Source organism: Marmota marmota, unplaced genomic scaffold (assembly GCF_001458135.2).
Source record: "Marmota marmota marmota unplaced genomic scaffold, marMar, whole genome shotgun sequence".
Lineage (NCBI taxonomy): Eukaryota > Metazoa > Chordata > Mammalia > Rodentia > Sciuridae > Marmota > Marmota marmota.
The window spans coordinates 12,655,823-12,671,835 of NW_026000026.1; the positions used below are offsets into that span (position 1 = coordinate 12,655,823).

Sequence of the window (16,013 nt, forward strand, 5' to 3'; positions counted from 1 at the left end):
GAACAAGAACGTCCTTGCTGGAGAAGCTCCTCAGAGATTCATCTTGTTGCCCAACATTTTTACCAAGTGCCTTTGCCACCCAGCGACCTGTCCACCTGCTCTAGGCCCCGAGAGGCTGCCAGGACTTCAAACAGCTCCAACACCTCCCAGGACTTCAACTAGTGTTTTATATATATTTTATTTTATTATTTTGTGTGTTTGGGGGATGGAATCCAGGAGGGTTCTACATTCCCAGCCCTTTTTTATTGTGAGATTTCTCACTAAGTTGCAGAGGCTGACCTCCAACTTCCAGTCCTCCTGCCTCAGCCTCCCAAGTAGCTGGAATGACAGGTATACACCACTGCTTCCAGCTTCAATTAGTGTTTTGAAGTGAATGCAAGAATGAGTGAGTGGCTGTGAACAAGGATCTTTCACATGCACTTGCCATACCGAAAGTTTACTTTAAAATTCCTAGATCAAAACCTAGTTGATGTATTTCGATGAGTTGGGAAAGGGAACACACTTGTCCTAAACATGACCACACATTTTCAAAAACGTAAATGAGTGTACAACATAATTCTCCACCCTGATCCTTTAAAACCTTAGTCTATTGAGCTTCAGGTTTATCTGAAGCCTTTCACAATATCATTTAAAACTATACTTCCTTATACTGGTGTCTAGAACTTATTCTGAAACAAGCCCAGAAGGTAAGATGGAGTGACAGGTGGGCAGAGAGACGGGGAGGGAGATAGGAGAGACAGCAACTTGAGTCCAATGTTCCTGATGGAACCGGGGCTAGGGGGCTAGGGGAGTCGATGGTATGATTTTTTTTTCCCACTTTTTTATGTCTTTGAAATTGTCATGATCAAAAGAAAAAAACATGTGGGCTTCTTTATGGAGCAGATCTTAAGGTGTGGCCTTAATTACTCATGCTGATGTCTATCTGTTAATGAGCTAACTGACCATAAACTCTGTGTTTCATCTCGTGACTCGAAAGAACACATGAAAGAAAGACAAAGGGAACCCATCCAGCAGGAGGAGGCCGGATTCAGACGTTGATGGGAACAAATCAGTTGTTCTTCTCTGGGCAGATGATAAACTTGGCGCCCTCGTGCGCTGGGAGGGAGGGGCCACTCCAGGGCGGAGACCTCGTCCCAGGGTTCTGCAGCCCAGTGAAGCTGGGGACCCGAGAGGCCCTCCTGGCTGGTCCTTGGCCACAGGGCCAGCCACCACCAGCAGCAGGACTCAGGACACCTTCTCTGTTTGTCAAACTCCTCTCCAGGGCTCTCGCACCATGCATTGCCCAAGATTGCAAGATTGGAATCTTCGGCAGAGAAGTCCACCCTTTCGCTTGCCCTGCGTCTTTGAAACTGGGCACAGATGACTGACTCCAAGACTCTGTTCCCATCCCCACCTCCTGGTGTCCAAGTCCTGTGTGACCCTTCCCCAGGGACCTGCTGCCAGGTGACTTACTTTTAACCAACATCAAGTGGCAGTGATATAGGGGTGTTCCATGCTGGTTGGGCCACAGGAGACCGTGGCTCTCCATGTGACCAGCTGCCCCCTGCTGATGGGGCTTCCTGGGGTTCTGTGCTTGGAAAGGTCCCACCACAAGGACCTGAGGCCCTGGATTGCACAGCCTGAGAGACACCAGATCCTGCCAACAACTTCAGGGAGCTTAGGAACGTAGCCACACCCTCTGTGCTTTCAGATGAGACCTCGGCCCCAGCCAATGGCCTGACAGCAACCTTCAAAGAAACGAGGTGGCCGAGAGCAACCAGACTGGCTGTGGACTCCTGCCACAGGCTGAAATCATATGCATGTGTGGCTCTGAGTTGTTCAATTTGTGGTCATTTGCTCTGCAGGAAAGCATGACTAATGCCTGGGGCTAGTTTATCTTCTGATTTTTAGTCTGTTTGAGCTGCTGTAACAAAATACCTTAGACTGGAATCTTTATAAACAACAGAAATGTGTTGCTCACAGTTCTGGAAGCACAGAAGTCCCAGATGGAGGTACCGGCAGATTTGGCATCTGGGAGGGCTGTTCCTCGTGGACAGTGCCTTCTGGGTGTGCCATGTGGGTGAAGGGGCACACACCCTCCCGTCAGCCTCTCAAGGGAGGACCCCAACCCTGCATGTCACACACAGTTCCTCTAGCCTATGGCTCGGCTCTGCCTCCTGGGCCAGGTAACTTCTCATTAGTCAGACAACAGCGCGGGCCTCACCTCCTCTGAGAAGTCAGCCCCAACTCCCTAGAGGAAGTCTCTTGAGGGCAGCCCTCAAGGTCCAGAGCACATGCCTGGACCTGGTGTGAGTGTGAGGATGGTCATGTGTGCACCAGGAGCACAGGGCCACGTCTCTCTGCTGCCTGTGGTCTCTCTGGCACCAAGCACAGTGCCCCAAGGATGCTCACTGAGTGACCACTGCAGGAGCCACAGGAAACATGCTGGAAAGCTCAGAGCTGGGGAGGGGCTGAGTGGTCTCCAGCTGGGACATGCAGGAGGCAGGGAGCCAGGGCCTTGTGGGGAAAGAACCCTGGAGAGGACAGGGACGGGGCTGCAGGGCCATCCTCTGAGCAAGGCCCCCCACAGTGTGTCCCTTGGCCCAGCTGGAGGCGAGGACATGCGGGGCCTGGGGAGTAAGGTACAACCCACAGGTACTCATGCGTCTGCACGGGGGAGATCTCGACCTTCACCTGAAACTCCTTCTTCAACTCATCCTACGCAGTCCTGGTGGGGCTGCAGGCCCCTGTGCCCAGATCTCAAGGCCTGGTGTGGGGCACGAGACTCACCACCCAAAAACCCCTGCACCACAGCGGCCTTTATGATGAAGTTTAAAAAACAAAAAAAACCATATATATATATATCATCAATAGACCTTTATTTTATTTATTCCTATGCTGAGAATCAAAGCCAGGGCCTCACACATGCTAGGCAAGTGCTCTACCGCTGAGCCACAGCCCTACAACAAGATTTTAATGATACAGGGAAATGGCTCCACACTAAGCTGCGGAGACGCACAACTGAGACACCCAGTGAGTTCCACGATGGAGAAGGGCCTCTGCTCACGGAAGAGGCTGGAAGGACACGTGGCTTCTTCGGGTGCAAGGTTATGGGTGTTTTCTTTTTCTATTTTTTCTTACATGGTCACATGATCAGCTAGGAGGGGAAATGATTCCTGAGCAGCCCTGAGCAAGAGCCTGCCCCTCAGGGTCCGGAGGAACAGTAGGTGGTACATTGGGAGTGACAGCCAGGGTTTCTGTGGCTCCCGTGGTGACACTGGAAATGCAGCAGTGTGGACATGAGATTTTTATTTATTGAAAGTCCTAGTGGGAGACGGAGTCCTTGCCTTCTCGTCCTGTTCAACACTCTCCTCTGTGTGCTTCTTTGGAGATTGATGTGGACTGAACATTGGGGTCACCCTGGTTCTGCAGCTCTGACCCCCAGGGGTTGGTGTTCAAAGAGGAGGCTTTGGGGGAGCGGGGGGCAGGGTGAGGGGAGAGCTGGTGGGAACAGTGCCCCTCCGACCTGCTGCCCACTCCCGACACAAGAGCCACACCAGCAGGCAGACGTGGGCTCCCACCTGGCAGAGTCCTCCCTACTCCCTGACCCCGCTGGTACCCTGCTCCAGAACCTCCAGCCTCTAGAACCAGAGGTGCCCCTCTGTGGCCTGAGCCCCAGCCTACAGCAGTGGGCTTCAGCAGTGTGGGGGGACCAGCATGGAGACCACCCTCCAGGCCAGCAAGAGGTTCAGGCGGGGCGGGGGCTCTGGGTGTGCAGGAGCCAATCAGAGGGTGCCATCCCCACCCAGCCACAGAGACTGCTCAGCAATGGACATCGAACAGGCCAGTGAGTCAGAGCCAGTGCCACTCAGGCCTGGGCTGCCCTTTGGAAATCCTGGGAGAGGCATTTATTTCTTTCCCACAGAGTTGCTGAGAACACGGGACACGAGGCTGCAGCCCTGACCACCATCCTTCTGGGAGAGTGCCTGCCCGAGACGGCAGAGAAGAGCACTGTCCGAGCACCTGGAAACAGCCTTGCCTGAAGCATCTACTCAGCAAATTTCAGTTACATGAGCCAATATTTGTTCTGTTGGGCTGTGTGATTAGGTTTTGTGACTTGCAACCTGGAGTCCTGCTGATATGCTGATACCCAAAGGCAGAACACACACACACACACACTCACACTCACACTCACACACACACTTATACACACACTCATACACTCATACACACGGCCACCCTTGATTAACGAGAATGCGTCACTGGGTGATTTTCCTGGTGGGTGGACATCCCAGTGCACTTGCTCAAACCTGGCACATCCCACCACGCACCTGGCTGCAGGGATCAAGTGAGGTTTGCACAGCGGGGTCGTTATGCAGCACATGACCGGCTGCTTTTGAAGCTGGTTTGGTGACCACACCTCCAAGATATGCCCTCGAAGTTCTGCAGAAGGCATGCGCTGACCCTCCTGCCCAACAGGTCTGGTTGCTCTGGAGGCCTGGAGCAAACCATCAAGGCCACCAGCTCACTCTCTGTCACTGCCATCCTTTGTCTCTCTTCGTCTTCTCCCCTTCTCTCCTTCAGAGGTGGTCTTGTTTCCTAAGGAGGAGAACCGTGGACCGGTTAAGGCTCAGATACGGAATCTGGAGTCATCCATCCCACGAGTGTGGACACCAAGCCCCGACCTCCCAGCTGTGTGATCCAGGAAGGTTTCTTAACCTCCCCAAGATCCAGTTTCCTTTCCTGGGATGTGGATATAATAATTCCTCCTCGTGGGAGTTTTAAAGAAGGGCCTGGCCCAGAGGAAGCCCTGATGGCTACTACTGTAAACTTGACCCTCTCTCCCCAGGATGTTGTAGCCTGAGTCTACCACAAGGCCCATGGTCATCAGTGACCTTGAGGACTGAGGAGCATGCCGGCCCTGGGCCATGTCCTCGGACGTCTCTGTGAAGTCATCTGCAGCATGCTCGTTGATGGCTTCACCCCTCAAATGAGGCCCACCCCCAGGAAACGCCGGTCTGCTCAGCCAGGTCCTCAGACTGTAAACACCACCATCCGCAAGGTTCAAAGACAAGGGCCAGGTAATGAGTACCCGTGGGCCCTTCCCAGGCAGGTTTCGGCTTGCTGCCCGGGCAAGGGTGCTTCTGTGGCGAGGCTGCAGCCCAGGTCTGAACTGCAAGGAGCAGTGCATCTCAGCCTTGGGCATAAGCAGCACGCAGGAGCCATGCTGTCTGGCTGCATCTCCAGGCTCAGCGTTTGTGAAGCAGGAAGGAACTGGCAGTCAGCATGTGCCCTGCCGGAGGGCACGTACAGAAGCCCTGAAGCTGCACTTGGCCTAGGAGCGAGTTAGAGCAGCGTGCCCTTGACACCATCACCTGCATATTGCTGGGTAGGGATCTATATGGCTGGAGCTCTCCCTGTTCACACGGAGCTCTTCAAACAGCCTGAAGTTCATGTAAAAAGCTCCACAGCACGTGACACCTGGGCACTACCCAGCCCGTGTCCTTGTGTGGAACCAGGTGAGTCAGCCCGGGGCTTTCAAGTCACGGAATACAGGTTTGGGCATAGGCTTGGGAGGGTCCTAGTGAAGGGCAGTGTCTGCACTTGACCTTTGTGTGGGTAAGGGGAGTGGTACTGGGGAGTGAACCCAGGGACAATCTACCACTTGGCTCCACCCCCAGCATTTTTTTTTTAAGATGGGGTCTCCTAAATCACTGAGTCTGGCCTTGAACTTGTGATCCCCTGGCCTCAGCCTCCTAAGTGGCTGGGATTATGGGTGCCACCATGCCTAGCTTGCACTTGATCTTTTCAAAAGTGCGATGCATAGTTCAGTTGCTCTTTGCCAGCCTCCTCTGGCACAGGAGACTGCAGGCCACGAGGGCTGGATGGGCCCTGATGGCCCCCAGCCGTGAGCACTCCACAGGCTCCTGCCGTGCCCCAGCTGCTGCACGGGGATCCTGACAGTCTGCTGTGGAGGTCGCCCAGGAGTGGACTCCTTACCCCACTCTCCTGGCTTTCAGAGCAGCACAGGGTGAGGGTAGGGACCAGCCCCCAGCAAGAACTAGCCACATGCCTCTCTGCAGGCAGCTGGACATCTTGGAAGGGGCCTCCTGCACCTGCATTATGCCTACTGTCCAGCCGCTGGCAAGAAGACCGCCATAACCTCAAATGTGACTTTATTACCTGTGACCAGCACATAAGAAAACGCAACCCTCAGGTGGCATTCCACAGGTGCAAGCACAGGGCCGCACCCCGGCAGCCACCCAGTGCAAGACGCTAATTCAGAGGGGCATCTATCAGCACATGGCGAGGAGGACAGCCTTCCTTGCTGCATATGATGCCAAAGAGGGTGGGAATCGTGGAGCTGCAGATAAATGGATAAGGAGAAGGAAAACAGATCTGCCTGCGATTATCTCCCTGTCCTGAGTCACGAGGCACGTGAGCCCCAGGGTGGCTGTGATCTGCAGGCTGCTGGCCTCCACTGCCAGCCTCCGCTGCTGCCTCCTGGTTTCTCTGCCTTCTTTGAAGACTCCAGGGAGCTCTGTGGTGACTTAATTAGCGTCCAGCTCCAGTGCTCCACAGGGAATTGACCGTGAAGTGGCCATATGAAGTTGGCCATGGAAATCCGCAGGCAGAGTCGGGCAGGGTCTCAAAGCAAACAGAAATGACATTTTCTGTCCCTAGGTTTCCCCTGGCCTGCATTCTGCTACATAGGAGATGTGAAGGACGTGGAGAGGACCCCCCTCACTTCCCTCCCGCTTCACGGGCTGATCAGATGGCAAGACCCCCAGAGAGGGTGTCACACTACCACCATTTGCTGCCCCAGCAATTGGGGTCCTGTAGGCTGACACTGAGAGTGGCCTCAGAAGAAGGGGACAGGACAGAAACAGGAAGAGTGTCCAACAACCGAAAAGGCTCCCAAGGCTCCCTCAGGGAAGCTGGACTTGGTGTGTGACTAACAGGCCCTCTCTGTACCCCTCCCGGAGACTGAAGTGCCAGGGCTGAGTGACATGTCCCTCTGTCCTGAGGATGTGGCCTGCTTCCTGACAGAGCACTCTAATTCTACCAGTGAGGCCTCTGAGCCAGGGGCCTGGGGCTCTTCCCGCCTCTGCAGCTGAGCTCCAGGAGTGAGGGCCCCTCCCCGCACAGGTGCAGCCTCACATGCCAGTACCTCCACCTGCCAGGGAGGGCGCGGGGCTCCTGCCCCAGGGGAACACCTGGATAGATGAATGCTGGAGGGTCAGGGACAGGCCAACACTCAGATCCCATCCCCTCACGTTCTCGCTGCAGACCCTTAGACAAGCTCCTTAATGTCTCTGAGCCTGAGTTTCCTGGCACTTAAAATGAGGATGAGAATAGTGCCAACCTCCAACACCCTTTGCAAGGACTCAGTGAGCTATGGCGCACTGAATGACAGCCAGCGAGGGCCAGCGGGAGCCCCCAGGGCGCTAGATTTGCTGCAGTCACCCGGTCAGAGGCTCCTGTGTTCCAGCCACCACTCGGCCAGCCAGATCCAGCCCACGCAGGCAGAAGTGCTGCGCTAAGTGCTCTATAAACAAGGCTACTCAGCGACTTCTTGCAGCCACCAACACCGAAGACTGTTGCTATGCCCTCAGTCAGAATTCATCTCACAGCAGAGCCCAGGGGAACTGAAGGATGGGGACAGAGCATCCTCTCCCAGCACGTGTCTCAGCACAGTCTTCAGGCCCTCAAACCCGCCCTTCCTCTTGCTCCCTATCTGTGCAAACCAGCTGTCCTGAGTGGTGGTGGGAAGCCTGGTGGGTAGAGCCCATGCTCCTTACTCGGGAGAGAAGCCTCCCCCAGCCTGCGGCCCTGTGTCCCCTGGGCCCGTGCACTGGAACCTTGGACTGCACCTGGACTTGCCCCCACCCCTACTGAACTCCACTTTTATTCATTGGTGTCTGTGGCTAGGAAGCTGGCCCGCTCTCCGGGAGCCTCTCCTGACAGCCAAGCCTCGAGCCAGTTTTTTGAAAGAGATGCCAACCCAAGGCCCCACTAAACCCAGTAGAGGGAGGAGCCCTGTCATCGTGGGGCAGTCTCCAAGAAGCTCACCAGCAGCAGGTGTGACCACTCCTCTTCCTGCCTGCTGTTTTCTCCCCCAAAAGTGACCTGTCTGGACTCCATGCTAATGAGTTCACCCAGAAGGTCTGAACCACAGAGCATGTTTCTTCACGAAACCGACGAGGCGCTGGCAGGCAAACCCAGGGACGGGAGCCTGCAGGGGTGTGGAGTGCAGGAATCACGCTGGAGGGACCGTTGCATTGGAGGGCTGCGCAGCGTGGGCAGCACCTTCACAGGGAGAGATAAGCACGGGGAAATGGCTTTCAAGGTGGGTAGAGGAAAGCACAGCAAGAGGTGGACAGATGTTGACCCACCGACCCACGTACGGCTGCTCCAGAACAGAGGCTAAGGGCCAGTGGGCGTCTGCGCCACCACATAAGGCCACCTTCATAAGGACAGGTGGGCAGGGCATCCGCGCAGGGCAAGAGGAAGGCCACCACGCCCTGACGGCAAGACCACAGTCAAGCCCTCAACACTTTCTGAACTCCACTCTTCTTCATCAGCAAATGAAGAGTTCCCAAAACACCAGAAACGAGGTTTTCTGTTTTCAGGATCCCAAAACTCTCTGAAGCTGAGCCAGGAAAGGTGGGGAAACAGACTCACAGAAATACAAAGCTCCGAGGTGAACTCCATCACACGAAACTGGTGTCTCTTCTTGATTTTTTCTGATTACAAAAAAAAAAAAAAAACAGCTTATAAAACAGCTTAAACACTCTAGAAACACAGACTATGGAAGGTGAAGTCCCCAAAATGTAATTTACTATGTTTTTCTTCCAAATTCTACGCAGGCACCACTTTGTTCCTGTCTTGCTGTGGCACTTGCATGTATGCAAAACACAGATTGAATCGATCTTGTATCACTGAACACTGAGTGTCCGCAATGTTTGTTTGTTTTTGCTTTTCCAAATAGTGAGGGAACGATGGTACTCTGCCCATTTTTATGGACACCCAAAGCTTTATAAGAGGCATCGGGAACCACTAGAGCCTCGGAGCCAAGGGTGCTCTTGCTATTGAGCACCTACTGCATGTCTTTATATTGTCAATGCATTTAGGCCCTATTTATAGGTGGGGAAACTGAGGCTCAGGGAGGCTGAGACATGCTCAGAGCCACGGGCTAGTAAGGGGTGGGTTGGAACCGGGATCAAGCACCTGAGAGGAAGGCCTGCACCCAATCTGTACACAATTGTGCAACGATCCAGAGAGAAGGCCAGGGCAGAGCGGGAGAGGGAACGGGCCAGGCAGAAGCCAGAGACACACCTGTGTACCCACGCACAGAAGAAAACAGAGACTCTCTCTGGGCTGGAGAAGTAGCGACAAGGCTGCCCAGCTCGATGAAACATCTTGCACTACGTCCCCATCACTGGGCTTCACGGTCAGGGAGGGAAAGTGGCTCCCACTGAGTTGCCAGGGCCTCAGACTCTGGGCTGATACCCTGGATGTGAGGTCAGCAGGGTGGCAGGGCAGCTGTGTGGTTAGTTCTCCAGCTCCACATCTGGAGGGCAAGTGCCTCAGAGTCCCTGAAAGATGAGCTGAGCCCTGGACAGCCGTCAGCCCTCAGAGCTCTCCTCTGTTCAACAAGGATTTGCACAAACTTGCTCCAGTGATTATCAGGAGCATGAACTAAGAGGGTGCACGTGCCTCCCTTAGCACAGGGTCGGGCACTCGATAACTGGGGATTCTCTGACTGTTTTCTGCCATTGTTACTTCCTGTCCCCCTGCATGGTGGACCCTCAGTGCTGTGCTGGGACATTGTGACTCTGCCCTACTGGTCACAACTGGCTGGGGCCAGAGAGCCTCTCTGAGGTCAAGGAGCTGGCTCTGCCCTTTCTTGCGGCGTTGAGCAGAGGAGTGAGGGGCTGAGCCACAGGGCTGTGTGTGTTACAGAGTGCTGCAGGCAGAGGGGAGAGCATGTGCAAAGGCCCTGAGACAGGAGAATACCCAGTGTATTTCAGGACCAGTGAGGAGGCCGTGTGAGTGGAGAAGTTTGAGCAGAGGGAGGTGGGAGAGATGGGGTCAGAGGCATGCACTGAGAAGGAGGGAGGCTGGAGCTGTCTTTACAGTAATACAGAGATCACTGGTATTTGGGGAAGGGGCTCTCTGACAGAGCCAACCAGCTCCACCCTCCTGGAGCCATCTCCAACACTGCCCTTAGGAAATACCACGAGAAGGCCCAGCGGTCAGTACCTGCCCCCAGCCCTATACAGGCCGAGCACCCCGCGCCACCTTCCCGGCCCCCAGTCGACCTCCGATCTGGGGTCCTCCTCCTCACTGGCTGGGGAGCCTCCAGCTGGCTTCGCATTTGGCAGCAGGTCCTCATTTGTTTGGGGCTTGGACTGACTTTCTGAGCAGCTCCTCTCAGCAGCGTGTGCCTGTTTACCAAGCCTCAGCTGGATGTGCCTCCCAGGGCTGCTCCGTTTCCCAAGCATCTGTTCAGCCGATTTTCTCTATTTATTTCTCCAGTAAACAATCAGGGTAAAGGCAGGTTCTGTCCTATTTCCACGACTCCCGCTGCGAGTGCCAAGATCTCATAGAGATAACAAGGGGCCATCAGGGCACAGCAGAGCAGGAGGCTCCGAGTCTCCGCACAGCAGCCCTGTGGCCCTGTCCCGTGTGCTCCAGTGGCGGGGACCTGTCTGGCCTCTCTGCAGGACATCTGCAGACATGGCCACCAACATCTGTTCCTTCTTTTGCTGCTCCCAGCATTCCAGCGAACCTCACCCCCACAGGACAGCCCTTCACTTAGTCCGGGGGGTTTCAAGGTGGGCCCACAGCCTCTGCCCACACCCCAGAAACAGGTCCCCAGCCAGGGGAGGCCACCAACTTTGTTCTCTTCTCAGTTTGGGGGCTGGTTCTGCAGAGGTCACGTGCCCCAGCCAGGCCAATGCACATGGTCCTCGAGGCTTCCAGGGCAACCACCGGGGGAAGGCGGAGTCTCTGTTGGAGTGCCAAGGTGGCAAAGGGTGGACTCAGAGCGGCGGTGACAGTTGCAGTCACCATGGTGGGGAACCTGCCTGAGAATAAAGACAAATGAAGAAAGCCGAGCAGAGGGCTGGGGACGTGGGCACCCTGGGACCTGATTCCAAGACTGAGCTGCTGGCCTCGGCTCGGCCTGCAGTTCTCGGCTCTGGAGGTTGCGTGGTCTGTGCTGGTTTCCTGTCCCTCACTCAGCAGGGCCCTGACTGACTCACATACACACGAGGATAGATGGACAGACAGAAGAAACGGGGGCGTGATGGTAGCACAAAAACTGGGCAGGATGAAAAGAGAAGCAGGGAAATGGGTGAGAGCCCCTGGGAGGCCTGGCAGCTGTGTACTCTGGGGACCTTTGGTCCCCTGGGTAGAAGCCCCAATCCTCACTACAGCAGGCATGGCCCATCCAGCCACCACCTCTTGGTCCCATCTCCTCTTTCTCCCCCCTTGGCCCACAGCCTCTATGTCTGATGTTTAAGCTGTATAGCCGGTTGCCCCAAAGACAGCAGCTGAAAGCAATCCCTGCCAGGGCTGGCTGTTCTCCAGGCTGGAGCTGAGCCCGGCGGCAAGGCTGCCATCTCCGCTCAGGCCAAAGCCAAGGCATTGCCAGCCACGTTCCCACCTGGAACTGGAGTTCTGTCCCAAGTCTGTTCTGGAAACTGGCACGATTCAGTTGCTTGTGGTTGCAGGACTGTAGTCCCCAGGTCCTTCGGGGCTGTTAACTGAGGACAGCTGCCTAGAGAGGCCACCTGTGTTCCCAGTCTCATGGCTCCCTCCCTCTCCAGCCAGGGGCCATTGATTCCTCCTTCTTCCAATTCTTCCAATCCCTCGGATGTCTGCTGCCAGCCAGAGACCGTGCTCTGCTCTTCAGGGTTGTCCTGATTAGATCAGGCCCTCCCAGGATCACCTCCATATCCTGAGGCCACCTGACCTGTGACTTTGTTAAACAGCAAACCTTTCACGGCAGCACCAACACACCCGACTGACTGAATAACCACAGAATGGGAATCTTGGGGGGCAGCACTGGGATCCACCTCCCACAGCTTCCTGCGGTTCCTCAGACATGCCAGGGGCTCTCCCGCCAGGCCTGGCACATGGTGCTCCCTCTGCAGGGGAAGCTCTTCCTGCAGGCTCGCTCCCTCCTCCATTCCAGTCGGTGCTATTGTCCCTCGTGGAGAAGGCTGCCGGAGCTCCCGGGGGACACTATTCCCCAGGCCTGGGCTGCTGTGCTCTCCTAGAGCCTGTGAGATGCTGCAGGCTTCTGTCTCTCCCCACGCTGGATGTGAGCCCTGGAAAGAGGCGCGTTGTTTCTCAGAGACTGGCACAGAGCAGGCGCCCGGTAGCTCCCTGTTGGATGAAAGAGTGAGCACAGCTCTTGGATTGCTTAACAGCCTTAAGTACGATTAGATCTTAGACCCTGGGTCCTCCTCGTATTGACTTGCTGGCCCTGGGCTCCTGGGAGGCAGAGTGAAGCCGAGACCAAGAGGACAGGGGCGGGAGCAGACTGCCTGGCTTCCAGAGCCTGTTGCCTCACCTGCAAAATGGGGACCCCCTGAGTGCCGCCCTCCCACAGTCTTCAGGTGCTCACGAAAGCAACCCTGGTGCCACGTCTGCCATCCTGACGAAAAGCCATAAGGTGGCACTGCTTCACGCCCATCAGCTGGGCATGGGACACTGCCAGGAGCAACAGGACCCTGGTGCTGGGAATGCATGGTGCAGTCGCTTCAGAGATCCCCGGGGCAGACCCTAGTGAGGCGCTGGCCGGGGACAGCTCTGGGCTTCGCAGTCGCACCTACCAGCACATGTGTGCTTCATCTGAGACCTGTGGGCACACTCTGTGTGCTTCATCTGGAGACCTATGGGCACACTGTGCGCGCTTCATCTGGAGACCTGTGGGCACATTTAGCTTTTGCCTTTTTGACAATAGCCACCTTAATTGGTGGGAGGTGAGGCCTCACCATAAAAAGGCAGGATAGGAATCAAGGAAGTGTCCATCCGTGGGAGAATGGATGGATAGACAAACGTGGCGTAGATACACAACGGGGTACTGGTTAGACTTTGGAAGGAGGAACTCCTGTCACTTGTCTGGAGCTGTGGTGTTCACGGACAAACCTGGAGGGTGTCAAGTGAAGTGAGCTGAGCACAGAGAGACAAGCACGTGTGGTCTCCTCCCACACCGGGGTTGAAAGACGGGCCCTCCTGGCTGGGGGCGGCTGCGAGACCCCGGGAAGAGGGGCCAAAGGACAGGGAATTTCAGTCAGACGGCAGGACCGTTCAAGAGACCCAGTGAACACCAGGGTTCCACAACGGCCTACTGGACTCTTAAAAAGGCCCGTAAAGGTGTTCTCACTACAAAAATGGTCAGTGTGTGTGATGGACAAACGTGACAGCTCAGCAGGGCCCTTCCGTGGCACAGACATTTTTCGAGATAACACATTGTGCACAATAAACAGACAATATTTATCTTCCCATTAAAAATCATGTTTTTTTTTTTTCAATGGAGAGCGATTCACGAACTGGGAGACTTCAACAGAGAGCACATCTGCGATGTTAAACAGCCACGGGTAGCAAGCATCTTCCTGTGATGGAGGAATCCTTGGTTTTCACAGATACATGTTGACAATGTCAAGGATGGAATGCGGGGGGTTGGGGAGGTTCAAGACAAGCTGGTGGGAGGGAAGCAAGTGGGGGGGGCGCATGGACAGAAAAGTGTGGCCATGAGTGGACAGTCATGGAGGCCGTGTTGGGACCCTGGGCTGGCATGTGGGCTCTCTCTCTCTCTCTCCAAACAAATGGACCCCATGCTTCTGTTCATAAAATGACCCAAGCTTCCAAATACATGGGTGATCTTTTTAAAATTAGATTTACATTTCCTTTAATGATGTGCTTGACGTCCCACATGCTATTATTCAATCGCCGGCTATGGAGAGTAGGCAGATAGATGGACCCATCAGTACGAATCACCCTGACTCTGGGGCAATATCGTGCAGCAGCCTAGACCAGTATTTTGTCACTCACTTCTCCCTGAAGCCCAGGGATTTTATTTATACTACTTCTCAGAGCCTCAACCTTCTCCCTTGTGAAAAAGGGAGGAGGTGAATGATATTTTGTGCACAGAGCAAGTGGCTCTGACCATCAGAGAACTACTTGCTGTTATTACCAGATGGGGATGAAACCCAATGACCAGGTCACAGAGATGACCCCCGATCCATCCAGTCAGCCAGCCTCTCCCCTGCTGTCTGTCTGCCAGGGGAGCACAGCCTGCTGCCCTCCTGGGGCTTAGGGTGCAGGAAATGCAGTCAGGTGAGATGGGGAGCCAGGAGGCAAGACCTAAGGGACAGTCCAGGGACATGTCCAGAGGGCCATCTGCAGGATGCAGCAGAATTAGCCAGGGTGGACAGGGAAAGGAGGAGAAGAGTAGGAAGGGCAAAGGCCAAAGGGTTCCAAGCTGCTGCAGAAGACCAAGTGCTAGGCCCCTGAAGAAGGAAGGAGGATACCAGGGGTGGGTGACTGACAGGTGGAGCCCAGGGCACCTGAGGGTGGAGCCAGAGGGCCACAGTGGGTGGGGCTTGCTTCCAGTCCTGCTTCATGCATTCCCCAATCAGGTGGCTATTTTATGAGAGGCTTGTATCATTCTTATAATTTCTTAAAAGCCAAAAAGAAAACAAAAAAAATCCCACAAGAGAAAGATGCCTTGTAAACCCTCAGAAAGCAGAGAATGTATTATGGTGTTTTCTCTACTTTTCTTTCTTTCTTTCTTTCTTTTTTTTTAAAAAGAGAGAGTGAGAGACAGTGAGAGAGAGAATTTTTAATATTTATTTTTTTTTTAGTATTTGGCGGACACAACATCTTTGTTTGTATGTGGTGCTGAGGATCGAACCCGGGCCGCACGCATGCCAGACGAACGCGCTACCACTTGAGCCACATCCCCAGCCCTGAAACCACCTCATTTAAATATAATCAGAGCCATGTCCTCCCGACTGGTTTGTTCCAAGGGCCTCATCCTTGTTGACCTCCTCTCCCTTGTGTTAGAGGTGCAGATGATAATCGGATAATTGTGCCTAATTTAAAGGCTTCCCACCCAAGTGGCCCTCAGACAGGGTTCAGGGGGGTGGGACAGAGGTTGGAGGACAACAGTCCCCTAGTGAGACTGGGGAGAAGCGCCCGGTGGCCTGCAGCATGAAGGAGCTCCTTTTGGGGAGGGCGCAGCGGGCTGCGAGGGGCACGATGTGTTTTTTGGTTCCTTCTCACAGTCGGGGGCCCGGCCGCTGATTTGAAGCCGGGGTGGTGCAGCAGCCACTGGGCTGGAGTGGGGCTCTGGAGCGGAGGCAGGACGCCTGGTGGGCAGAGGCCCTGCTGCAGCTGCTGGAGGGACTTGCCAACCCATTTTTGTCTGTTGCAGAAGGAACTCCAGTGTGAGGCCCTTTCAAGGGGCACCTTGCAGTCTCTCTGCAGGATGGCAGGTGTAGCCTGGGCCACCTCACTTCACCACTGGGCCTCCTCCCCGTGCCCCCACCCACCGCATGTCAGACTGGGAGGCTGCAGCTTCTGGGTGAGTCTAGAGCTAATGACATAAAGGGCTCTGTCGGAGAAGAGGGGCAGAGAGATCTAGTGCAGGGAGAGGTGGGGAGGCCGCCAGCTGCCGAGCCCACGGGTCACTCACTCGCCTCAACCCTCCCAGGGCCTCTTGCCTGTTTCTCTTTGGGGTGATCAGTGAAAGACCCCTGCCACAAGGCCCTCAGCTGAGAGAGGAGAAAACTGAGGCAAGAGGGGTAATTCTGCCACCAAAGAAACCCCACGAAATGGCCACAGCCTTCTAACCCGACCCCTGGAGGTGCCTCGCACCCTAAAGTCAAGAGCATGAACCTGGAGTCAAGGTTCCCTCCTACGCTGTCACTTACTGGAGGTGCAGTCTCCCCAAGACTCAGTTTCTCCGTCTGTGAAACAGAGATAATTCACGTGTGGGGGGGGGCGGGGGGGGG

General features: G+C 55.1%; 1 protein-coding gene across 1 annotated transcript in view; it reads left to right on the top strand.

Annotated features, from left to right (window-relative positions):
* The first annotated feature begins 4,891 nt into the window (after positions 1-4,891).
* Positions 4,892-16,013, top strand: part of Spo11 (SPO11 initiator of meiotic double stranded breaks) — a 29,071-nt gene continuing 17,949 nt past the window's right edge. The window contains 1 exon segment of the mRNA XM_048811948.1: positions 4,892-5,060. Coding sequence (XP_048667905.1) covers positions 4,892-5,060 — 169 coding nt within the window.